At 40.0% G+C, this 27452-nt stretch overlaps 1 protein-coding gene across 1 annotated transcript; it reads right to left on the bottom strand.

Moving 5' to 3' along the window:
• Positions 1-584: 584 nt before the first annotated feature.
• Positions 585-27187, bottom strand: SARAF (store-operated calcium entry associated regulatory factor). The gene is made up of 6 exons (XM_049866739.1): positions 26919-27187; positions 12425-12603; positions 7898-8315; positions 5671-5812; positions 4567-4721; positions 585-1437 (listed from the first exon to the last, which is right to left on the bottom strand). Exons 1-6 carry the CDS (start codon positions 27001-27003, stop codon positions 1412-1414), a joined length of 1005 nt encoding a protein of 334 aa, XP_049722696.1. The 5' UTR covers positions 27004-27187; the 3' UTR covers positions 585-1411.
• Between the last annotated feature and the right edge of the window lie 265 nt (positions 27188-27452).

Raw genomic sequence — 27452 nt, 5'->3', positions numbered from 1 at the left:
TAGCAAAAAATACACTAAAACCCCAAACAATAAACAAACGGGAAAACGGCAATAAACTGGACTCTCTAGTTTATTTAATTTCCTTCTTCTAAGAAGAAATGGGCTAAAAACTGAGTCTAACATACCTAAAGAAAAACTGTTTCCTCCACAACATAAATTAAAATTTCAACCAAGTTTTACTGAGATGAAGAAACAATAGCTCTAGCCACAATGCCCTTGCAACTACCCCCTAAATCACATTGTTTGCTTTTAAATTGGTCCCTAAAACACAAAAATGAGGCTCTCAGGTTACAGAGCTTGACTAACTGTGCAATCTGTGTTGATGGTCCAAGAGACTTGGGTAATTTTTTTTTTTTAAAGCAATTTTTTTAGCAAAGGCTTCCATACCATTCCTCAATTCCTTTTTGAAAACATTTACCAAATGATGGTCCCCTAAGTCATAACCAGCCTGGGAAATTCTTACGTAAGGGAGACAGAACCTCTTACATGAGCCCTTGTCCTTTGAGGAAAAAGATTAAAAATAATAATAATAATAACACCAATTTGTGTCAGGGCTGGTCGAAAGAATGAGACTGAAGCCCCAGAATTCTTGTTTGTTTTTTATTCAGTCATTTTAATGTAAGCGTCAAACAGATGGCTACAACGATATTTGAAATTCCACAAAAACTACATGCTTTTGCTACTAAAAGACTTGTGCGGAAGCACTTGAACTTTACTTCTCGGGAAGTTAAGAAATATGGAGGCTGCGGGCATTCTGTCAGCACACAATCATTCGCCACAACCTTCTAGATGCTTATTTTCTACCTCTTCTTCTAAAGGTAATTCTCACTTACCAAAGCTACACCACTACTGAAGGATTCCCAGCTCCTGAGCTCAGAGTGATCAGAACCCACAGATTGGTATAATCAGTAGACCACGGTTTGTGTAAATGTCTGAAGAACAGCCAACACCAAAAAATACAACATCAAGAGAGTATTACTGTTCCCTTGAGGTACTGACTCATCAGCTAAAACCTGCTCAAGATTGAAATGCTCTCCACTTAGTGTCTACTGGTACAAAACCTTCATTCTGAATGCTGGTGGATTCTCACGACATCACAAGTTTTAGAAATGAAACAATATATTTTCAGCATTCCACAGTCATCATTGCTTTCAAAAACTGCAATATACACCCAGGGGTTATACTAACATACACAATTCTCTACATAAACATTCTGTTATGTATCAACTCTTGGCCTCAAATCATAGAATACAAAATGCTACACAGGACAAAATATGACACAACTTTTGCATATTCCCTCCCCTTCCCCAGCTGTTAGCAGGTAGCACTTTTTTTTTTTTTTTTGAGAAAGAGAAAGTGATGAAACATCAGAAAGTTTGCATCCAATGTCTGACGTCAAATTTCTCCCCTCTTATCGTCTTCTGGTACCACCATATCCTAGAATGAGAAGAGTAGAATGTATATTATTTTTTTTTGAATGCATAAAAATTGCTTATAAAATTACAAAAGTAATGCATGTTTATTGTTAGCAAATGCAGAGAATATGTGAGGAGGAGAGAATGAGCTGGCCAGGTGGAACAGGGGTGTGAAGGACGTAATACAAGCCTTCCCAATCCTCACCAAGTCTACTAAACTCACACACGCTTGGTATACTCAACTTCAAACCTTATACATTAATATATTTTACATACTGCTACTCAACTTGTAGTCAGAAAACCAAAGATGGATTCTACAGAGGAGACAGTGTGCTACAGGCAATACTCAAAGACTGAGCCAAAAAAGCTGAGGCCGATGGAGCCTAAGCCATGACCGGCTACCTCTCAGCCTCTGACAACTCCAGCAGTGGTTAGAAGTAACGCTGGGGAGGGCTATGGGCTTTCAGTAGAAAATGTTCCTTAAACCTCCCAGATAAAGGATTCTCCCCTCAGCTAACAGATTACAAGATGGCAAGTTTTCCCCTTTATAAAGTCTCTCCATTTTTTTCCGATTATTTGGCAATGTTTTATGATTTTCTTCATATAAGTCCCATACATCTCTAAACCGAAAAACCAAACCCATTGCCGTCAAGTTAACACCAACTCACAGCGATCCTATAGGACAGTATAGAATTGCCCCATAGGGTTTCCAAGGAGCAGCTGGTGGACCTTTTGGTTAGCAGCCAAATGTTAAACCACTGTCCCACCACGACTCCCATACATCTCCAGCTGATATTTATAATTTTTATTTTAGTTTTAGTTTTTTAACAAATACTGTTTCCATTAAGAACAAGTTTTCTCCAGAGACTACATCAACCTGAGACTAGAAGAACTAGATGGGGCCCGGCTACAACCAATGACTACCCTGTTAGGGAACACAAGAGACAACCCCTGAGGGAGCAGGAGAACAGTGGGCTGCAGACCCCAAATTCTTATAAAAAGACCAGACTTAACGGTCTGACTGAGACTAGAAGGATCCTGGAGGTCATGATCCCCAGACCTTCTGTTAGCCCAAGACAGGAACCATACCCAAAGCCAACTCTTCAGACAGGGATTGGACTGGACTCTGGGATAGAAAATGATACTGGTGAAGAATGAGCTTCTTGGATCAAATAGACACATGAGACTATGTAGGCAGCTCCTGTCTGGAGGGGAGAGGAGAGGGCAGAGGGGGTCAGAAGCTGGCCGAATGGACACAAAAATAGAGACTGGAGGGAAGGAGTGTGCTGTCTCATTAGGGAAAGAGCCACTAGGAGTATACAGCAAGGTGTATATAAGTTTTTGTATGAGAGACTAACTTGGTTTGTAAACTTTTACTTAAAGCACAATTAAAAAATATATATATATATGAGTTTTCTTTTGTCACAGTATGTCCCTACCTAATTACATATATTTTTTATTCTCCCAATCACTACCTTTATTTTCTTCCCAAAAATAACCACTATTTTAACATCTAAGGAACTCTGGTGGCACAGTGGTTAAGAGCTCACCTGTTTACCAAAAGGTTGGAGGTTAGAACCAACCAACTGCTCCAAGGGAGAAAAGACATGGCAATCTGCTCTCATACTGATTTGGGGTGGTTCTACTCTGTCACATAGGGTTGTTATGAGTTGGAATCGACTCAACGGCAGATAATAATAACTCATCTTAACATCTAATACCATAGAGGTTACTTTTGCTTGTTTTTAGACACATGTATTTATAAAATATAAACATTATAATCATATCGTATATGTTCTTTTGTGCCTAGGTTCATTCTTTATATTTGAATATCCATCCACATTATCGCGTACAGAAACCCTGGTGGTGTAGTGGTTAAGTGCTACGGCTGCTAACCAAAAGGTCGGCAGTTCGAATCCGCCAGGCGTTCCTTGGAAACTCTATGCAGCAGTTCTACTCTGTCCTATAGGGTCGCTGTAAGTCAGTGGGTTTGGTATTTTGGTTTTTTTACTGCATACAATACTTCATTCATTCTCATTGTTGTACAGTATCCCAGAGTATGACTATACTCAATTCATTCATCCATTCAACTGCTGATGTATACGTGGGCTGCTTCCCTTTGAGGCCATTATGACTAGGGAAGCTATAAACATTCTTGTCTTCCAGTGTACAAGTATCTGTGTTTCTGTTGCTATATTTACCTAAAAATGAAACTGCTGGATATTGAATACGATTATATTCAATTATAGTACATGACGTCAAACATCTTTTCAAAGAGATTGTATCTATTTATATTCAAACTAGCACTACTAATCCCACTCTTACATTTTTAAACAGTTATATTTTTTCTATCAATTTCAAAAATTCATCATTGTTCTATAACTTGCCCCCCTGGAAAAGACAGCCCCAGTCCATAGCACTGTACTACAGCCCCATCACGCACCACTCCACAGATTAGCAGAGTGTTTAACTCCAAATAGTTACGAGGTTGTTTTTTAGATCATACCTTTGTTTTTTACAAAATACTCTCTTAGCAACTGCAGTGTACGTTACAATCACATTTTTGGCAATTATTTAAAGTATGGCTCAGTACATTTTTATTGAATTTTACTGCATTTAAAAACTTCAAACTTCTCAGTAGAAAATTCCATTTCAGAGCTTAGAGATCACAGAATTAAAAATATGTGGAAACCAAGGTCCAGGAAGCTTTAAATTAAAAGCTTGATTAGTAGTAGAGCTGAAATTAAACCAAATCCCTATTGGATTTTTTTAAAAAATATTTAGAAGTGGCAGGAAAGAATGAATCTAAATTATATTTCACCCTCGGTTAATTACATTATTGATATTTTTTGTAGGTATACCAAGTAACACCAAACCAAAACCAAACCCAATGTCATCGAGTGGATTCCAACTCTAAAACTCTAAGGGACCCTATAGAACAGAATAGTATTGCCCCATAGGGTTTCAACAGAGTAGCTGGTGGATTCAAACTGCCCACTTTTTGCTTAGCAGCTGAGCTTTTAACCACTGTGCTACCATGACTCCCAAATAACACCATGATTGCTAAATGTGAAATCTTCTTCCTGAGTTTCCAAAATATTTCTGTACTTGACTGCTACATAATAGGAACCCCCGTGTCTTCTGCTCTTACCTGATGCTGTCCTGGTTCTTGTATCTGAGCCTGAATATGCTGAATAGCCCCCTGGGCCTCCACGAAGCGGTGAGTAAGAACGGCTATTCCATGCGCTGGAGTATGATGGAGGGTAAGAGGGGTACTGCCACGAGTCTGAGAAGGGCGTTGCTGCTCTAGAAAGACATTAAAAAAAAAGTATGCGTTTTTCTTGTGGCTACAATTTTTAAACACCGTTCTGTTCCTAAACCATCAGGAAAAAAACATCTTTATTGTTTTTTCTGAATGTCCTGGTATGTATCACAGTTAATATAAATAGACTGTTTTCTATTTCTGTCACTAGTATGGTCATTGCTAGGGGACAAGACTGTGACAGGAGTAGACGCTCTTTCTTTCTGAATTTGCACTCAAATAAAGTCTAAACCTAACCTAGCATTAATACTCAAAACATTCCAAACTCTGGCCTCAAGCTCTATCCAGCCTTACTTCTTATTCTCAGGCCAAAACAGACTGTGGCCCAAATATTATGTGCCTTCCTGCCTTCTCATTTTCTCAGACTTCGAGTAGACAGTTCCTGGATCTGAGTTCCTAGCTCACACTGTCTATGAGAATGACAGAGGAAGGAAGAAACACAATGAAAGAAAATAATATCTATATATATAGCACTGACTAAAGCATACAGTATGCCTTTTAAAAAAGAAACATAAGATAAAATATGCCTGCATTTTTACTGAGGTAGAAGAGTAAACAATGCCAATTACTCAACATAAGAGTAAGTATGCGTTTACAGTGATGTGAATAAAGAATTCTATCTTCCAAATGGATCTAGCGTTTACCCTAACATTAAAAGATCTATATTCCAAAGGAAAGGAGAGAAAATTAAGGAAATATTCTGGGCAAGTTTTAAAAACTCATTATTGCCTCAGTGCACTGTCTCAATTTCCCTTTACTAACAGAATCTGGTTTTAGTCTAACACAGTCTAATCTAAGGTGCTGTGCGAGCCACAGAAATCAGCCCCAGAGATTTGATTCAGTAGGGTTAACAGCACCATAGTTTATTTTCCTTAAGCAAAACAAAGAAGACGCTAAAGTTGAATAAACAAGTGAGATGAGTGAAAAGCCTACCTATTGCTGCCAAACAAATACCCTAACATCCCTCCAGTTCCCAGTCCAGTCCAGAATCCTGGCCCTGAATTTCCGAATCCTTGCTGTCCTGTGAAAGCGTTGCCAAAACCGGAAGTCCCACCATGGCCAGTACTCTGCGGTCCTTAAAATAAAAACAATTCATTATGTATCCTCATTCAAACATACCAGAGTCTACACAAGCAAAGACATTTCAGTTGTTTAATCTGTACTGTATATCAGTAATCAGCAGGCCTCAGTTTATGAACAAGTTTAATTCAAAAAAGTACACTGGTAAAATGTTGGTTGATAACTAAGGAGTACATTTCCCAAAGACATGGAGAAGGAAGGATATATCTCGGGATTGGGGGGCCTTCCTGTAAGGTAACATCTGCCCTACACAAGGTCAGCTGCCAGGAAATGACCCTCCCTTTCACGCTGACTCCCCTTCTGTGTTGTATCTTTAAAAACTCCAGGTGATAGCTGTGCCTGAGCCTCTAACAGAGGGATTACGTGCAGGCAGCCAGACATTTGTTTCTATCGACTGGGGGATTTAGGTCTTAAAGGGGCCAGAAAAGTACCTTCTGCTCAAGGTGAATTTTTTTTTTAAATTGGTATATAATGTACATATAGGAAACTGCACTAACTTTACATTCACTGCACAATAACTCTGTACATGTGTCTACATCCATGTAACCACTACCCACATGAATAAAACAGTTCTTTTTTTTTTTTTTAGCACCTCAGGAGGCTCCCTCCTGACGACTCCCAGTCCATCCCCACCCGCATTAGGGGTAAGCGCGACTCTCACTTCTCTCTCCATACTTTAGCTTTACCTTTCTTGAACTTTATATAAACAGAATCGTGAAGTATGCACTCTTTGGTGTCCAGCATATCATTACGTCTGAGAGTCAACCCTATCATTATGTATATCAGCAGCTGGCCCTTTTTTACGCATGTGTTCCATTGTGTGAAAAAATTCAAAATTTGATCCATTCTAATGTTTATGGACACTCCATTTCTAGTTTTGGGTTGTTATGAATAAAGCTGTAATGAACATTCTTATGCATGTCTCTTGGTATATGTATGTATTCATTTATCTTAGGTATACATCAAGGGTTGGAATTGCTGAGTCATAGGGTAGGCATACATTTAGTTTTAGGAGATATTGACAGTTTTCTGAAGTGTTTTACCATTTCACGCTACCATCAGCAATGGATGACAGTTCCAGTCACTCCACACCTTTGCCAATACTTGGTATTCTGTCTTTTTAATATTAGTCATTACAGTGGTTACAGAATGATCTCACTGAGGTTTTAATCTGCACTGTCCTAAAGACTAATGTTGCTCATATTTTTATTGGTCCTATAGATATCTTCCTTTATCATAAAGTGCCCGTTCAAGACTTTTGCTCATTTTTAAATCAGTTGTCTATCTTTTCTAAGCTTTGTGGGAGTTCTATATATTCTAGATACAATTCCTTTGCTGGAAAATTTTTTGCAAATATTTTCTCTCAGTCTATAGCTTGCCTTTTCACTTTTAACAGTGCCTTTTGCTGAATAGGGAGCCCCTGGGTGGTGCAAACACTTAACACACTCAGCTGCTAAAGGCGCCTCAGAAGAAAGTCCTGGCAATCTACTTCCAAAATTTCAGCCAATGAAAAACCCATAGAACACAGTCCTACTCTGACACACACGGGATCGCCATGAGTCAGAGCCAAAGTGACAGTTACTGGCCTGTTTTGACTTTTTTTTTTTTCTGCTAAAGAGACATTCTTAACTTAAATAAAGCTTAATTTTTGTTCATCTTTTCTTGTATGGTTAGTACTTTTTGTGTCCTGTTTATAAACATCTTTGCCTATCCCAAGGTCATGACGAATAGTCTCCTATGCTTAAGTTGATTGTTTTACCTTTTATATTAAGATCTTCATTGATTGAATGAATTAACTTTTATGTACAGCACAAGAAAGGAGCCACGGTAATAACTGCTTATCACCAAATCTGATCATGATTTTCTAATTAAGATGATTTATAATTTATCACGCACCCTTAAAATACTAATCACAATGTACCTTCGTAGAGAAGCAGAACAGAGCGGTAAAAGTTGAAAACAAAAAATAAAATGAGAAGACAGATCTGCTTTGGCTTCCCAATTCAGCCATTTCCTGTTTCAGAAACCAACACAGTGTTCACTCCCGCACAGCTTACTACCACTGATGAAAGAGGCATACCTGTGAACTCAGGCTTAAAGCCTGGGGGCGGGGACCCTGCTGAGTTGGTGAATCTCTGGTCTCGGTGGGAATATGGCGGATACTCAGAATACGGTGGAGGAGAATCTTGACCATCACTGAGAAACAGCTTATAAACTGCAAAGGCAATAGTGAGGAGCACCACGATGGTCATCAACCCACTGACGCCACGGGAATCGGAGGAGTACAACTTATTATAATAATTAGAGAAAGAGTTAAAGCCGTGTTTTTTTCCAGACTCTCTCAATTTCTTCAGGCCATCTTCTGTGTAATCTAACTCATACTCCAAGCCACAGGACCCTCTTAGTACATACGGGTCTTCAGGGGATTCATAGCCTTCACAGCTCACCATCGTTTTTCCAAATTCGTATGCAATATCTAAGTCGGTCTTACATTCCCACTGTGAGGAAAAATAGAAGTAAGTAGGTTATTCGTAGCAAAAGGTTTTTTTTTTTTTTCATTTAACATATACTATGTGGGCTACATACATGTCATAAAATTGCAAGATAAAGCAAGGGAATGATTAATAGAATTCAGGACAATGAATAGTTCTGTGCTAGAGGAACTCAAAGTAGGGGCTTCAAAATTACTGGTGACATTAATGTTCTACTTCTTAAGCTGAGTAGTAAGTACATGAGTGTTTTATGACTATTCTTTATCACATATACACGTTATATTCTTTTGTATATATTAAGTATTTCATAATCTATAAAATTGTAAGTAAAATTTTTAAATGCCGTCTTTTTGCCACTGTGTTCAAGATGCTTTCTTTAAAAACAGATTTTTCTTAAAGGTTTGTGAGCGGCCATCTAAGTTATAACTATTAGTCTCTACACATCTGGAATAAAAGAGAATAAAGGAAATCGAAGACTCAGAGAAGAAACTAGTCCACAGGGCTAACAGTCTACACCAACCATGACCTCATATACCCTGAGACCAGAAGAACTAGACGGTGTCCGGCAACCACTTCTGACCATTCTGATGAAGAACTAGATGGTGTCCAGCGACCACTACTGACCACTCTGATGAAGAACTAGACGGTGTCCGGCGACCACTTCTGACCATTCTGATGAAGAACTAGATGGTGTCCAGCGACCACTACTGACCACTCTGATGAAGAACTAGACGGTGTCCAGCGACCACTTCTGACCATTCTGATGAAGAACTAGATGGTGTCCAGCGACCCACTACTGACCACTCTGATGAAGAACTAGACGGTGTCCAGCAACCACTACTGACCATTCTGATGAAGAACTAGACAGTGTCTGGCGACCACTACTGACGATTCTGATCAGGAACACAACGGATGGACAACAGACAGATCCTCAAAGGATGGGAGCAAAGTGTCAAACAGAACTCAAATTCTTAAAAAGACCAGACTTACTGGACTAGTTACGACTGGGGGACTCCCTGAGACTATCGCCCTGAGATACTCTTTAAACCTTGAACCAAAACTATTGCATATCCTTTAGCTAAATAACAGGTTGGCTCATAAACAATTTCACCCATGAGTACTGCGCTCCTTTAAAAAATCATCTATGAGGCCAAAAGGACAACACTGACCACATTTTTATGCAAATAATGCGCACCTCCTACGTTTGACTGCGGGCCACACTCACCCCACCCCCCACGAGGTATTTTTGTAGGTAAGTTATGCTAATTTTTTTACAGCAACATGTGGAAAAGAATTGGCATTGCAGCACTTGTGAAGATGCCTCGTGGGGGGACGGCATAGCTGGCAAATGAACGTAGAAGATGCACGCTATTTTTGTAAAAATACGATTCTCCAAAGCAAAGATGAGAAAGCAACGGGGCAGGGAAACTAGATTACTGGAAACGGAACATCCAGAATGGAAATAATGAGAAAGCTGACACACTGTGTAAAATATAACAAATGTCACTGAACAAATTGTATAGAAATTGTTAAATGGGAATCTAATTTGCTGTGTAAACTTACAATGAAAACACAATTTTTTTAAAGATTTTTTAAGATGTTGAGGCAAAAAAAAATCATCATTCTATATGAAGCTTTGATAGCTATATGGAGTATGAGAGATATTATATAATCGTCTTAAAAAAAAAGCTTTTTACGCAAGTGTTATAAAACCATTGACTAAACGTTCCAGGGTCCAATGCTATCTGATCCTCTTACATTTTTTTTTTAAAAAGATATTCAGAAAAATGCAAAAGAATCCATGCTAGCCTCAAAAACTTCCGCCTTATCAAAAAAATAAAATAAAATAAGCCCAAGTTTAGTCAAAGTCTATAATAATATTTTGAGTTGAACAGAAAATATGCTTCTTTAAAAATATTTAAAGAGATACAAGCTATTGCCTTTCTGGCAGTTTTTATACCAAATCTCTTTTTCTCTCAAAGTTCAAATACTCTATTTTACTTATTTTTTAGGCAGTTTTATTGGGATATAATTCACATACCATACAATTTACCCATTTAAAGAGTGAAATAAAATGGTTTTTAGTATATTCACAGAGTTGTGCACATCACTATCAATTCTGGAATATTTTCATCACCCTCAAAAGAATCCCCATTTTCCCCCAACTCCAGGAAACCACCAATCAACTTTCTGCCTCTGTGAATTTGCTTTTCTGGACATTTCATATAAATGGAATCACACAATGTGTAGCCCTTTGTGACTGGTTTCTTCCACTGGGCTTAATATTTTCCAGATTCGTCTATGTAGTAGCATACATCAATACTTCATTCCTTTTCATGACTGAGCAATATTGTTGTACGAATATACCACGTTTTGCTTATCCACTCATCACTTCATGGACATCTGGGTTGTTTCTACTTTTCGGCTAGTATGAAAAATGCTGTTGTGAACATTTGTGTACAAGTGTTTGTGTAGACGAAGTGTTCAATTCTCTTGGGCATCTACCTAGAACAGAATTACCGGGTCATGTGGTAACCCTTGCGTATCTTCTGGAGGAACTGCCCAGTTGTCTTCCTAAGTGGCTGTACCGTTTCACATTCCCAACAGCAGTGTGTGAGGGCTCCAACTGACCACATTCTCCCCGGTACTTGTTATTATCTGCATTTTTTATTGTAGTCATCCTATTGTATGTGAAGTGGTGTCTCACTGTGGTTTTGATTTACATCTCCCTGATAATTAATGAGGTAGAGCATTTTTTCATGCACTTATTTGGCCTTTTGGGTATCTTCTTTGGAGAAATGTCTATTCAGGTGCTTTGCCCATTTTTAATCTGGCTGTCTTTCTATTACTGAGTTTTAATTAAAAAAATTATAGTTCCTTGTATATTCAAGATACAACTCCCTTATCAGATATTTGATTTGCAAAAGCTTTCTCCCATTCTGTGAGTTGTCTTTCACTTTCTCAGTGATGTTCTTTAAATAACGAAAGTGTTTAACTTGGGTAATGTGTAATTTTTCTTTTTTTTTGTTTGTTTGTTTGTTCCTTTTTGTTGCTTTAAGTCTTCTCTAATCCCCTCAACTGGACATGACTTTATAACACTTTGTTAGCATCTACAAAACTCTCCCAAGTAATCCGAGTGTTTGTCTTATCTCTTCTACTACGAAGAGAGTTCCCTGAGGGCTGTGACTCCATCTTATTCATTTTTGTGTATAACGAATTTAATATATATTTAATGAATGACTTCACCACTCTTTTTTTTCCATCAAGACTTATAATGTTAATGTAAAACAGGAGTGGGACTTCTGCTTTAATGTAAAGATTCTATTATTTAATTAGCAATGCTGGTGGAGGGATGCTGTGAAACAAGTACTACACGATAAACACAAAGCCTGTCTCTGAACCACATAAACCATGGATAGAGGTTACATCAAGCAAGAAAGTCATTCTGCTGAAAAGGGAAGCCTTCAGTACAAGTTTTTTGCCTAGCAATCAGTCATCTTAAATCCTTTTTGAAAGCAAGCAAAGTAGAAATATATTTAATCTGAATTCATCTGATAAAATTTATTCCACTTCTAAAATATGTTAAGTTTTGCAACTTCAAGGAGATGCTATGCCTTATATACAAAATGCCAGGGTCACCAATACAATAAATAAAACACATTAAAATGCTTTCATTCAAAGTAACCATCCTAAGCAGTAAAACGGCTTTAAAATCACGTATTTGAAGCATGGTGGGGCCACATGTGCCCTTACTATTTACCATCTATGGCCCTTAAGAGTGGGCTGGTATTCTTTGAGAAATGACCAGGAAATGACAACAGAAGAACTCCACTACTTCCAGCCAAGTAGATACAAAGTCTTGAAAATCTACTAATGTCTTAGAAGAAAGTCATGGTGCAAAAATGACAATGAATGTTTCCAGGCTTTATTTCAGTTCTTTGCTTTTGGAGAATGTTTCCTCCAGAGGTTAAGTGACTGACAGAATTAGAATGATACACTTTAAGTTAACCTGAGATTTTATGTATGTGCTTCCCCAAGACAATGAATAATATCCCAAAAGATACTTTATTCAATAGAAATCCCATTTAGACTGTCATCAACGTAACAAACATTACCTGGACATCATAACCGTCCCAGCCTTTGTTCTGACACTGTATGACTTTGGGGGTGTAAGAATTACACCCAGCTGTGCCTCCAATACATTTCAACTGTGGGACTGGATCCAGTCTGCGGGAGGTGGTATAGCGGTTATAATGGAGGGTAAGGGCTTTGACGTCCCGCAACAGTATTCTGTCTGAAAGAGCAACAACACAGATAAGCAGATAGTAAGTACCTGGTCAGGCACAGAAAGATTCACTCTAACAAAACTCTTGTCATAGGAAATACTTTCAAAAGTAAGTATGTTTCTCACTTTTTGAAGATGCCTAAACCCTGGTGGCGTAGTGGTTGAGTCCGGCTGCTAACCAAAAGGTCAGCAGTTTGAATCCACCAACCACTTCTATAGGGTCGCTATTAGTCCCAATAGGCTTGACAGCCAATGGGTTTGGGTTTTTGTTTTTTTTATTATTTTAAGAAAGAGAGGATGAGACAGTTTCTCAAAGTCATCCCAACAACATTCAGACCTTGTGCACAAAATTCAAACGGTCACACTTTTAAGGCCTCCCTTCATTTCAGACCAGATGCCTCCCGAACTGCCCCTATATCACAAGTTCTATGCAATTTTTGTTAAATTAGAAAAACAAAAAGTTCATTAACTTGAAACATATTATTGCATAACAACATTAATGGTTAATTAAAATAGGAAAAAATATGTAAGCATATTTGTGAAGCACTGTTTATACTAGTGAAAAACACGAAATGACTTAAATGTCATTAACAGGAGAATGAATTAATAAATTCTGGTCTATTCACACAATGGGATTTTCTACAGCAGTTAAGATGAGTGAACTGCAACTCATGCATCCAACTAGATAAACAGGCAAAAACATTTTAAGCCAAATGCAAGTTGGAGGATATGTTTGGTATGACAGTTTATATAAAATCTGAAAACAGGCAAAACATTACTAATGTTTATTTTTTTTAATAAATTTATACAATATTAGTATGAAAATACACATGGAAATCATTATACACCAAATTCAGAGGGGTATCTCTAGGGAGAGAGGGAAAGAAGAGACTTTAGTTCTACTTCTAATGTGTTATTATTTTTGAGAAAAAAGATTTGTAACAAATAGGGCAAAATGGAAAGAGTTAATAAAACTGAGTAGTGAGTGCACCGGTGTTCACTGTGTATTGCTGCATATTTAAATTTTAAAATATCTCATAATTTTAAAAATTAAAAAATATTTAAAATATTTCACAAATTACAATTCACTGACAAAGTCTAAAAATAGGAAGCCAAAACAATGAAATTTATGACTTATTTCATGTACATAAATGAATTCCTTTAAGTGTTATTGGAAAATGAATACAGTATATCTATTTATCGTGCTTAGATTACAGGTGGAAGATACCGTGGACTGGCTCAACTCAACCTCCATTTCACCCTCGAGCTGGTGTGCCTTCCTGCAAAGTTGAAGGAATCCCCAAACCTCTTGCAGCTACAGCTCCCAAAAGCGATTTCAGTGCTGCCAATCAGAAAACTTGTGCAAAGTCTGAGGAACAGAGTTTAGACTTTAGACGGTACCCGGTCCTCCGACCAGCAAGCACCATCATGGAGAAATGGGGTTTTCCTGGCACTACTCCAGTGCCCTGTAAGTAGCTTCATGGGTTATCAAGAGACCTGATGTGATCAATTCCTTTTTCACTGCAGCAGATATAGCAGGCATCACTTTCTACCATTTTGCTAGCACCCAAATCCATATATTCAAGCCGTTTCTATTTAAAATAGCCTAAATGGTTTCCATTTCCTGCAACATTTTCATGAATGCCTATTAAAAGGCTTTTTATAATGATAACAGTAATACCAGGATTCTTCTGGTTATTTCCTCCCTAAATACCACTAAAACTACAATAAATGGATTGTTCTGACCATGTGAACAAACAAGATCAGGAAAAACAGAAGAGGAAATGGCAACAAAATTCAGGAAGGAGAGTAGATGGACCAGTGATAAGCAACTAAAAAAAACAAAGATCCGTTGCCATCGAGTCAATTCCAACTCAAAACGGCCCTATGGAACAGAGTAGAACTGCTCCATAAGGTTTCCAAGGCTGTAAGTCTTTACAGAAGCAGGCCGCCACATCTTTCTCCTGCAGAGCTGGTGGGTTCAAACCACCAACCTTTCTGTTAGCAGCTGAGCATTTAACCACTGTGCCACCGGGGCTCCAATGTACATAATACCCAAAAAATAATAGAATCCCTAAAAGGAATAGAAAATGGCAGCTCTGGAATTGGAGATGCCTAAAACAACCACTGTAGGGTAAAAGCTAGATTTCCAGGTCCTTTCCCCAGCTCCATGTTGCTCAACTGTTCCTTCTCCACCCAGGAAAATGTCTGGAGATTTATTCTCTAGACAGGGTAAAAAGGAACTGCTCTGCCCTGGGGTCTTTCATGGATTGAACTGTGTCCCCAAAAAATGTGTATCAACCTGGCTAATCCATGATGTCCAGTATTGTGTGACTGTCCATCATTTTGTCATCTGATGTGACTTTCCTTATGTGCTGTAAATCCTACCTCTATGATGTTAATAAGGTGGGATTAATGGCACTTATGTTAATGAGGAAAGACTCAATCTTCAAGATTATGTTGTGTTTTAAACCAATCTCTTTTGAGATACAAAAGAGAGAAGCAAGAAGAGAGACATGGGGACCTCATACCACCAAGAAACAAGAGCCAGGAGAATAGTGCATCCTTTGGACCCGGGGACCCTGCACTGAGAAGCTCCTAGACCAGGGAAAGATTGATGACAAGGACCTTCCCCCAGGGCCAACAGAGAGAGAAGGTCATCCCCTGGAGCCTGCATCCTGAATTCAGACTTCTAGCCTACTAGACTGTGAGAATAAATTTGTTTGTTAAAGCTACCCACTTGTGGTATTTCTGTTATAGCAGCACTAGATAACCAAGACAGGGCCTATCTGGCAAAGTAAAGGACGTGAATATAAAATCATAACAAAACAGGGAACCCGTCCCTGTATATACTCTAAATGCTCAAAGTATAGACCTCTTCCTCGTCATGGCTCACAAAATGCTAGCAATCATTCTCTTGCCTTCCAAGCAGGATACCGGTCTATTCTACATGTAAATTAAAACCTGTTGCCATGGAGTCGATTACGACTTATAACGACCCTATAGGACAGAGGAGAACTGCCCCATAGAGTTTCCAAGGAGTGCCTGGTGGATTTGAACTGCCGACTTCTAGGTTAGCAGCCGTAGCACTTAACCACTATACCACCAGGGTTTCCTCCACATGTAAATTAATCAACTCAAAAAAAACCAAACCCACTGCCATCGAGTTGATTCTGACTCACAGCAACCCTATAGGACAGAGTAAAACTGCCCCAGAAAGTTTCCAAGGAGCGCCTGGTGGATTCGAACTGCCAACCCTTTGGTTTGCAGCCGTGGCACTTAACCACTACGCCAGCAGGGTTTCCAAACTAATCAAGAACACCTAAATGTAGTGACTTCAGGAGTTTCCCCAAAGGACCACCCAGGTCACCCCACACCAACAAAACCAAACCTGTTGCCGTCCAGACGATTCCAACTCCTAGCGACCCTATAGGACAGAATAGAACTGCCCCATAGAGTTTCCAAGGAGCGCCTGGTGGATTCAAACTGCTGACCTTTTCGTTAGCAGTCGTAGCTTTTAACCACTACACCACCAGGGTTTCCAGGTCACCCCATAGTAAAGTTCAAAAAAAAAACAACCATAAACTGATAACTTCCCATCAGCTTTTTGGTTCCCCACCCTTAATCATGAGGAGAGAGCCAAAGACTATAAAAATATGAGGAAAGCCCCTAACACTGAATATAGCAACTAGGACAAAATGGTAACAAAAACCAAAAAAAAAAAAAAAAAAGGCAATTTGGAGGAAAGAGAGGCTGTGCAAGGAGAAAAGAACATGGGGGGAGGGAGGGTCTATGATATCCTCAGAGAGTTAAGAGAAAATATTGTATCCATAAAACAGTCCTTTTCAAAAAGAACACTCAGAGAACAAAAAGAGCTCTTGGAAATTAAAAACAGGTTGAGCTGAAATGAAAAATTCAATAGAATTGTTAAAAGTTAAAGACAAAATCTTCTAAAGAAAAGTAAAGCAAAAGATATGCAAAGTAGGAGGGAAAATGAAAATTAAAGGCTCAGTTCAGGAAGTCCAATATCCTACAGAGGTTCCTGAAAGAAAGAACAGAGAAGTCAGATGGGAAAAACTCAGTGATATGGTTCAAGGATAAGTTCCCACAACTGAAGGATGTGAGTTGTTACACTGAAATGACCCAGTGAAGGCGTAGACGTGAAAAGAGACCCAAACAAAGGCACATTACTGTAAAATTTTAGAACATTGGGGACAAAGAAGAGTCTACAAACTGCCAGAAGAAAGGGAGAAAAACAGGTTACATACAAAATACAAAGAATCAGAAAAGCTTCAGATATCTCAACAGCATAGAAACAAAAAGAAAATGGAGATATGTCTTCAAAAACTCCAGGGGAAATGTTTGGCTGGGTATAGAATTCTAGGTTGTCACTCAAGCAGGAGGGTAGAAGAACTACATTTTTAGGCATCTGAAAGGTTTCAAAGTATTACCTTACAGTACTCACTCTCGATAAAATACTGGAAGATACACAGCACCAAAAGAAAAAGGAAAACATGGAAATCAGAGGAGCAAAGAAAAAGTAATGGTATATACAGAGAGGGATAAAGGGAATCCCAGGGAGAATGATGAACGGAGGTACCAGGGTGATGGTCATGCACCAATCAGAGCACAAGTCCTCACCGGAAGAGTTTAACACATGGAGGGCGCCAGCATTAAGACCCCTGCTGCTACTTAAACCTGAAGACAGAATGCCCAGATGAACCTGGCCTTGGTTTTTATCTGTTCTGGGCTTATATTGACCTTGAGCTGATGAAGCTCTTCCTCTTCTCTCCACGTCCTGCTACCTGGGCCAGCTGAGGACTCTCATTTCACCCCACAGAAGCATTCAGCTTTAGCCTATTCCTGAGTGCTCAAAACACACCATGGTGAGCTTAGTAAAAGATATAATATGAACATATTTCTATCAGTGGACCAGTACCCAGCCCACTAGAGCCTTAACGGACACCCTGATTGTGGGCAGCCCTATGCTTCCCGTGACTTTCCCCCATAATTTTCCCAGAAAAGCTCTTCTACTATTCCAGGAAACCAGAAGCTAGTGCTTTCTTTATGCTGACAGGAAAACAACTAGTCAGTTTTTCAAAATTTCTATAGCTTTACCACAAAGAAACTAACTACAAAGTAAGGAAATTATTGTTTCAAAAATCAGGATAGTAGTTATCTCTGGGAAAGGAGATGTGCTTAAAGAACATGTAGAATGCTTCTGACGTTCTTTCCCTTGACCAGATGGGGGGACTACAGGTGTCCACTTTATTATTCTTCCTTAAACTATACACGTATGTTTTATGTATTCGTGTATACATATATATATTTCACAATTTTTTTTAACTAAAACTAATAACTTTTCCTTTCAAAAAGTGAAACTCAATCTCCCTACAATTTCACATTTCTATGAGAACCAAAATTAATAGCCTGGTAAGTATCTTGCCTCATCCTTTTTCTTGCTCACTCAAACAGATACCTGTGCTCGGTTGTTTGGAGTTTCGTTAGTTTATTTTATAAAAATAGAGTATAAAGTACATATTACTCTTCAAATTGCTTTTTACTTAACCACACATCATTAACATTCCTTCATTTCAGCAGATACAGATCTTATTTGCACTTGTCTCCCAAAAAAGAACTTAGTACATTCCACCAAGCTGAGATTTATACTATTCTCTCAACAAAATGCAATAAAACTAGAAATAATAAGATAAAATAAGATAATAATAAAAGGGCTGAAACTAAGTTAATTGGAAAATAAGAAACATAAACTTTATCAAAACAAATTTAAAACTGGGCTTGCAAACTCAAATGCCTTCAAGAGCCAGTCAAACATCTAAGATACGACAGGTCACTGGGTAAAAAAGCAGCTGAAAGAAAACACAGGAAGAGGCAGGCCTTGTAGAAAATGGAGAATTCAAATTTCAACTAATGCTATTCAAGTTTTAAACTTTTAAGGCAAATCAGTCCAAGAAAAACATTGCTGCAAACATCAGGTTCTGATAGAAAAAGGTTTTTTTTTTTAATCAAAATCTATGAGCACAGGGGCATTATTTATAGCCTAGGCATTTTTAATGTTTTTAAGTTGGACATAAATAAACCAGGAAATAAGAAAATTATAAATCAAAATAAAATGAGAGAATAAAGATTAAAATCTCAAATTTTAAATAGTAGAAAAACAAGTAAAGCCAAAAGATGGTGCTTTATAAAATAGATAAGCAAAGCACAAAACCTTTATGTAGAAAACTGCAAAACTTAAAGATATAAAATGTAAAATGAATAAACGGCAAATTTACGATACACATGGATGGAAATACCACATAGCATATTGTCAATTCTCTCCAAATTAATCAATGAAATCCCAGTCATAATTCCAACAGGACACTTCTTGAAATTCTGATAAGCTGACTCTAAAACTTAAAAGTAACTATATATGTAGAAAAGTTGTTAAGATTATTATTTTTTTATAATAATTTTTATTGAGCTTTAAGTGAACGTTTACAAATCAAGTCAGCCTGTCACATACAAGCTTATATACGCCTTACTCCATACTCCCACTTACTCTCCCCCTAATGAGCCAGCCCTTCCAGTCTCTCCTTTCGTGACAATTTTGCCAGTTTCTAACCCTCTCTACCCTCCTATCTCCCCTCCAGACAGGAGATGCCAACACAGTCTCAAGTGTCCACCTGATACAAGTAGCTCACTCTTCATCATCATCTCTCTCCTACCCATTGTCCAGTCCCTTCTGTTAAGATTATTTTTGAAGGAAACACCAACAACAAAGAAAAAATGGGGTGACAGATATTAAAACATATAATTAAATCTATATTAATGTAAATAGTATAGTATTGGCACAGAATTAGAAAAACTGATCAATGAAATAGAATTAAGTATCCAGAAACAGATTGACGGTTATATGAAAATTTAGTGTATGACTAAGGTGACGTCTCAAATCAGAGAAAAAAGAACAAATAATAGTTAAAACATAGTATTGAAACAACAGGCTATCCATGCACAAACAAAAAACCAAACCCACTGCCGACGAGTCAATTCCGCCTCATAGCGACCCCACAGGGTTTCCAAGGCTGTAAATCTCCAGGAAGTGGACTGCCACATCTTTCTTCCACGGAGCCGCTGGTGGTTTCAAACCACTGACCTTTCATTTAGCAGTCGAGCGCCTTAACCACTGCACCACCAGGGCTCCTTATCCATGGATGGGGGAGTTAAATCCCTACCTCACACTATTCACGAATATTAATCCCTGACTATTAAAAACTTAACATGAAACATACAACAAATTAAAAATATTAGAAGAAAGCACAAGAGAAAATGTTTATGATCCTGGGATGTAGAAGGTCTTCTTAGGACACCAAGGCGAAAGACTGACTAGGAAGGTGATCGCTGCAGTTGATCAAATCACGGTGAATCTACAGCACTGTAAGACTCCACGCAGGCGCTCAGAGAGAACGCCCAAAGTTCATTTGTCACCACTTGCGGTGGCTACTAATTACTTTCTTACTTTGAAAATTGGTAATAAAAGATTAAAAATTAAATGCTATTCTCTGACTTTTCAATAGGAACTGTAACCCGAAATAGCTTCAGTTGATAAGGGAAATTTCTACTTTACTGGAAAATGCCAGCTAATAGAGAAGAAATTGCAGAATTAGAAAAATCATCATTTTACAACTGATTCAGACAAGGAATAATCAGTGTTAAAACCACTAGGTGAGTGGATATTCGTACGGTGTAAATAAAGTCATGTTACACAGAATGCTTTCTAGTCACGAGTGGAAACCGTGTAACTTTACAAAGGAGACAAGGCTGCTTTAATCTAGTGGTCAGTCACGAACGGTGGGACAAGCTGATGGTACACTATCCCCTATGATGGGACACTATCCCCTATGATGGTACACTATCCCCTATGATGGTACACTATCCCCTATGATGGTACACTATCCCCTATGATGGTACTCTATCCCCTATGATGGTACACTATCCCCTATGATGGTACACTATCCCCTATGATGGTACACTATCCCCTATGATGGTACACTATCCCCTATGATGGTACACTATCCCCTATGATGGTACACTATCCCCTATGATGGTACACTATCCCCTATGATGGTACACTATCCCCTATGATGGTACACTATCCCCTATGATGGTACACTATCCCCTATGATGGTACACTATCCCCTATGATGGTACACTATCCCCTATGATGGTACACTATCCCCTATGATGGTACTCTATCCCCTATGATGGTACTCTATCCCCTATGATGGTACACTATCCCCTATGATGGTACACTATCCCCTATGATGGTACACTATCCCCTATGATGGTACACTATCCCCTATGATGGTACACTATCCCCTATGATGGTACACTATCCCCTATGATGGTACACTATCCCCTATGATGGTACACTATCCCCTATGATGGTACACTATCCCCTATGATGGTACACTATCCCCTATGATGGTACACTATCCCCTATGATGGTACACTATCCCCTATGATGGTACTCTATCCCCTATGATGGTACTCTATCCCCTATGATGGTACACTATCCCCTATGATGGTACACTATCCCCTATGATGGTACACTATCCCCTATGATGGTACACTATCCCCTATGATGGTACTCTATCCCCTATGATGGTACACTATCCCCTATGATGGTACACTATCCCCTATGATGGTACACTATCCCCTATGATGGTACACTATCCCCTATGATGGTACACTATCCCCTATGATGCACCCTCCAAAAGTATTTAGTAGGATTTAATAGACTCTAATCAATCCTTTGGATCTAATATCCAGTTTACTAGAAATACAGAGGAGAGAAAAACAAGCTAAAACGGTACCATGAGGAAACAATTAGAATCCAGAAGGTATGGCAGTCTAAAGGACAGCTGGCCCATTCTGTTTAGCCAATCAGCGGCATGAGAAAGGTGAGTGTTCTGATTTAAAAAGACTTAAAAGACAACCAGATGCAACATATGGTCCTGGCTTGGGTCCTCGTTTGAACAAACTAGCCATAAAGGATGTCTTAAGCACAAGCGGATATCTGAAAATAGAATGCAAAATTAGATACTACTAAAAAATTAGGAATAACTTTGTTAGGTGTAACGTTATTTTACCATGTGAGGTAAAGTTCAATTTTTTAAAGAGATGAATACTGAAAAATTTAGTGGTGGCCTGTCATGATATCTGTAATTTAAAACATTTCAACATTTTTTAAAAAAGAGACAAAAGAAAATAAAGCAAGGAAAAAGAGTGATAAATTTCCATTAAAATTTAAAATAACTTGTCCAGAGCCCTCCAGGGGATGGACTAGAACTAGGTCACATGAAAATGATAACATCAAATGATTCTATTTAAAGGAGTATTTGGCTTTTCTAGCATTTACATGGAGGTGGACAAGGGAATGGCTTTGGGTAGTCACCTAATAGTGTCTGTCACACTTGGTACAAGCAGTGAAAGAGTTAACAGTTCCTCAGTAGCTTTTCTTAATACCTGTAATATCCAGTTGGAGCCCTGGTGGCGCAGTGGTTAAGAGCTCAGCTTCTAGCCAAAAGGTCACCAGTTCAAATCCACCAGCCAGTCCCTGGAAACCCTATGGGGGCAGTTCTACTTTGTCCTATAGGGTTGCTATGAGTCAGAATCGATTTGACGGCAACAGGTTTAGGTTTGAAATATCCAGTTAGAAATGAAAATGGAAAACCTATCAATCAAATTGGTGATAAAATACATACATATATACGTAAAATACCTAGAAATAAACTTAACAAGGCCAACACAGGACCTAAATAAGAAAAAATATATATAATAAGACCTAAATAAATGTAATGCACTTCCAACTTGGAAGGCAGTTGGGTTTTTTTTTATAGAATTGGAAGGAAATTATTTGAAAGGCCCTAAGGAAAAATTAATGTCCATAAAGAGCCAAAAAATTTTTTAAAAAAGAATACGTTGCTTTGCCAGACAGTAGAGCTTTCTATAAAATTATTATAATCAAAACAGCAAGAAATTGGAAAAGAAATAGATAAGAACAGTGAGACGCAAGTCTAGAAATAAATCCAAATACATGTAGGAATTCAATATAACATAAAGCGGGCTTTTTAATTTAGCAGAAAATGTATGCCTTCTTTAACAAATGGCGCTGGCACTACTGACCATGCAGCTAGCAGAAAACCCACCTAAAACTATATTGAAATACAGTACGCTAGATTAAGCTCAAATTGCCTCTATACATAAAAAACTAAAACAATGAAAATGTTTGATGAATTGTTGCTGTTGCTGTTGCTGTCAGGGGCCATTGAGTTGGCCACCCAACCCATAGCAACCTCACGCCCAACAGATGGAAATACTGCCGGGTCCTGCGCCATCCCCATGATCCAGTTGTAAATCCGACACTTGTGGTCCACAGGGTTTTCACTGGCTGACTTTCAGAAGCAGATCACCAGGCTTTCTTCCTAGTCCAATCTTAGTCTGGAAGCTGCTTTGAAACCTGTTCGGCACCATAGCAACACACACGTCTCCACTGACAGGCGGCTGATGGCTGCACATGAGGTCAGCCATAGTTCAAAAAAAGTCAGAAGGTATTATCAAACTAAATAACATAAATAAAACTTCAATTTATTTTAAAAGGGTTGGGATAATGCAAAGAACACTGGACCAAATCCCATCACCAACCTGCTATATGGCTATGGCTAAGCCACTTGATTCATCTGTGTAGAAGTTTCCTCATCTGCAAAATGAGGGTGATATCAACCTTGAGATTTGTTGTAAATTATATCAGATATAATTACTAAAATTACCTAGCAGAGTAAAAAACCAAAAGCCAAATGTGTTGCCATCAAGTTGATTCTAACTCATTGCGACCCCATTTCTTACAGAGTAGAACTGCTCCATTAGGTTTTCTTGGCTGTAATCTTTATGGAAGCAGGTCACCAAGCCTTTCTTCCATGGCACCACTGGGTGGGTTCGAACCGCCAACGTTTACTTGACACATAATGCATGAATTCAAAGTATAATAAATATTACGGAGAATGTTCTAAGAGCTATATACCCTTGAGGTAACACTACCATAACCCTACGGGGGCATCTTTCCTCCCTAGAGGTCCTAAAGATCAAGAACAAAGTGCTCACACCCACGCTATTTCATCAGTCAACAGACATGGAGTCCCCTGAACTCCAGACTCACAAATCAAAATCCACTCACAGGTCTCAAACTTAAGATGAACAAAGCCAAAATCCCCTAAACCTGATTCCCTCACAATCTTCCACATCTCAGGAAAGGATAATTCCATCCTTCTAGTTGCTCAGGTTATAAACCTTGGAATCATCTTTGTCTTCTCTCTTACTCTCACCCCCACGTTTAACCCATCCGAATATCATGTCAGCTCCACCTTAAAAGCAGGTGAGAAGTGAATTCAACCACTCTCACCAACCCCACTGCTCCTCACTGGTCCAAGCCACCACCATTCACTGACCTCCTACAACCTCTTCACTGACCTCCTTCTCCCTTACCCCCTACAGGCTGTCTTCCACACAGCAGTCAGAATGAGCCTTGAAAATATAAGTCTTATCAGGTCATTTATTCCTCTTCTTCCTTCAGGTTTCTGATCAAATGTCGCCTCAACAGAGACTTCTTCTTGGACCAGTGTGTATTTTTAAAAGTTCCCAATTTTGCCTGCACACTCTAGCGTCCTTACCCAGCTTTAATTTATCATTGTTCGTATTATTTTTCACTATATGACACACTACTTACCTGTTTATTTGTTTACTGTCTGTTTCTCTTCAATATATATAAACTCTTTGGAAGCAAGACACTGTTTTGCTCACTGCCATATTCCCAACACTTAGAAGAATGACTTAAATATATAACTATATTCAATAAAGAATTTTGAAAATTTTTAAGTAAGGCCTTTTGAACTGTGCTTCCTCCCTCCCCCAAATTACTGCTCCATGTCAGCTAAATTCAAAATCAGTGGATCCAAAGTCAAACCAAAGAAATATTAGCAAGTGACTCCTGCTTTACTAAAGGACTTGATAAAAGGCATTCCAAGAAAACACCCTCATAAAACAGTCCCTCAAAGTGAATTTAAAGTGAAGCCAAATTTATAAAAATTGATCGAGTTTACTCTGCAAAATATTTTGATGCCTCATTTTGTTCAAGAACAAAGGTTTCACAGCAGGTAGGCAAGTGCCACCAGAAAGCAGTTTCTTTTTATACAGTTCTCCTGACTCCTCATCTGTAAACTTCCTTTTATTTTTTTTAAAGAATTGACTGAGGAGGGTTCAACTATTTAATGTTTCATTCCAGTTTTCAAACTATAATTCTGATCAAAGTCTTTCATTTACATAAAATTCCCAGGAATACATATAACATATGTAAAGCAGTCTTTCCTATTGAGTTGAAGAAACCACCTCCCGCACCCCGACCAGATTTGTTTCTTTAAGAGGGGAAACAAGTCTGCTTTAGCAGAATTTTTTTTTAATGAGAAACTAAGTTAAATGTTCGTACTTTAAAACAAGGGCAGCTTCAGTGCCATTAGTGTATTACCAAGACAGCAGCCTGATGGTCAGTAAAAAATTTAATCCTTTGATGATCACACTGTTCAGAGTGGTGGTTTGGATAGTTCCAAACTGCTTATTCCTGAACTTACATTACTTAATTTATACACATAAATGGAGGATATACATAAAAGGAAGCAGAGGATTCATTATTTTAAAATACAGCAAGTTACTGAGAAGCAGAAAATAATTCTGCAATTTTCTTCAAGAAATCCTCACCAGATCCCTAAATTGCATTCATCTGATCAAGATCTCCGTAAGTTAGGAAAGCTGGAAAGTGACAGAGAGAGAGAAGGGCAGAAGGAAGGGCAGGAGGAAGGAAGGAAAGAAGAAAATGTATGGGCATTTAAATTCAACTTGGCTTTTCACTTACTGGTAATAAAACATCCACACCAAATGGGTTATTCGAAGTCAAGTGCTTGCAAGCAGCATCTTGCCTCTCACTTCAGCTTTAGAAATAAAATAGAAAACTACAGAAATAAACCTATTGTCTCAGTGTAAAAATGTAGGCATTTCCAACCATCAGTTCATAGATGCAATTCCGGCATACTTTCCATACGCCAACATTTTTACGCCCCAAACAAAATACGTCGGTTTAAGTGTTGAAAAGTCTTTTTTATATAGTTTCTCTTTTAAAAGTATGCATCATCTATTAAATGAAAAAGTAAAAATCTCTGTGCATGCGTATACATACATATATTAATTACACAGAACAGTGATTCCATAAAAATTCTTTAGACCACATTTTAATAACATTGATATAAAAGTACTCCTTCCCTAGAAATCACTTCTGTACCATCACCGAAATAAATAAGATGAAAAATTTTTTTAAATTCCCGTGTACAGTGAAAAACAATGGGAAAGCCTGGTGTAAGGAAAGGTACACCCATACTTCGCAGGAATGGCCAAAATGAGAAGCATAAGTTCTGCTCCCGAAAAATAAGCAGAGTCTAAGCTTCTGCAAACCCGCCTACAAGAACTGTTGCCCTGTCCACTAAGCGTGATGCAGAAAGTGCCGGAGACTGCCGGTGGCAGGGCGGCTGCCATAGCAACCGGCAGCCATGACAACAGGCAGCGACGATGACATCAGACAGTCACAACAATGCCAGCCGCGCAGGTGAGCGTCGAGCTTTTCAGCCCGACTGCGGGATGAGGGCTGGAGCCCGGAGGAGAAGATGGACGGATTTCGCCAGGCCCGGGAGGAGAGGCAGGAGGCGTTTAGAACTGGGTGGTCCCGGCCCGCCCACTCTCCAACCTTCCCCGCTGCTCCCAGAGGCCATCACGGACGCGCCAAGGGGCCAGGGGGCCACGGGGCCACGGGGCCGGGGGGCCGGGGGGCCAAGGGGCCGGGGGGCCAAGGGGCCAAGGGGCTGGGGGGCCAGGGGGCCGGGGGGCCGAGGGGCCGGGGGGCCAAGGGGCCAAGGGGCCGGGGGGCCACGGGGCCACGGGGCCGGGGGGCCGGGGGGCCAAGGGGCCGGGGGGCCAAGGGGCCAAGGGGCTGGGGGGCCAGGGGGCCGGGGGGCCGAGGGGCCGGGGGGCCAAGGGGCCAAGGGGCCGGGGGGCCAAGGGGCCGGGGGGCCAAGGGGCACAGGTGAAGAGCCAGGAGGATGGAAGTGAGGGATGCGGTCAGGCTCAGGGCGACGATCGGAAAGGGGCGCCCGTGGGGCCTCGGCGCCGGCTGACAGCGGCGGGAAGGGGCGAGCCAGGTGCCACCGCACCCCAACGGCACTCACCAGCGTCGTTCCAGCCCAGGGCAGGGCCCGAGATGAACAGAACCGAAAGGAGGCGGAAGAGAGGGCGCAGTCCGGCCGCTGCCATGGCGCTCGGTGGAAATGGCGCGCCGCGGCCTGGCGCTCGCAGGCCGGAAGCTTTGACGCCGCTGCGCAGGGACGCCGGGATCGCGGGCTGCGACGAAGGGCAGCTCTGTCCGCAGAGCCGCCCCCGCTGCGGAGGTCCGTGCGCCAGTCACCAGTCACTGACTCTGAGACACGCAGACGGCCGTGAGTGGCCGCCGCCGGCCCCGCCCCTAGGGCTCAGCGTGCATGCGCGCTGGCTGAGCGCCGCGGCTCCGGGCAGGGCAGGGGGCGGGGCGCCGCCACCGTGGGCGGAACCGAGGGGCGGGGCGCAAGCGTATGGGCGGGGTCGAGGGCGGGTACAGTGGCTGTGGGCGGGGCCGAGGGTGGGACCAAGGGTTCGAGCGCAGGCTTGGAGCGTGTTGTCTCTGAGCTGCGACTCCAGGAGGTTGCTGCGATCTGAGAAGAAAATAA

The sequence above is a fragment of the Elephas maximus genome, chromosome 22 (assembly GCF_024166365.1).
Source record: "Elephas maximus indicus isolate mEleMax1 chromosome 22, mEleMax1 primary haplotype, whole genome shotgun sequence".
Lineage (NCBI taxonomy): Eukaryota > Metazoa > Chordata > Mammalia > Proboscidea > Elephantidae > Elephas > Elephas maximus.
Note: the sequence above shows the minus strand (reverse complement) of the source record. Positions and strands in the feature narration are given on the sequence as shown.

What these genes read in the sequence shown, in the direction of transcription:
- SARAF (XM_049866739.1), bottom strand. Translation starts at nt 27,003, where the DNA reads ATGGCAGCGGCCGGACTGCGCCCTCTCTTCCGCCTCCTTTCGGTTCTG. An exon ending in GGGACGGTTATGATGTCCAG is followed by an intron (nt 8,316 to 12,424) that starts GTAATGTTTGTT and finishes TTTTCCTCACAG; the next exon opens with TGGGAATGTAAGACCGACTT. An exon ending in CTTTAAGCCTGAGTTCACAG is followed by an intron (nt 5,813 to 7,897) that starts GTATGCCTCTTT and finishes TTTTATTTTAAG; the next exon opens with GACCGCAGAGTACTGGCCAT.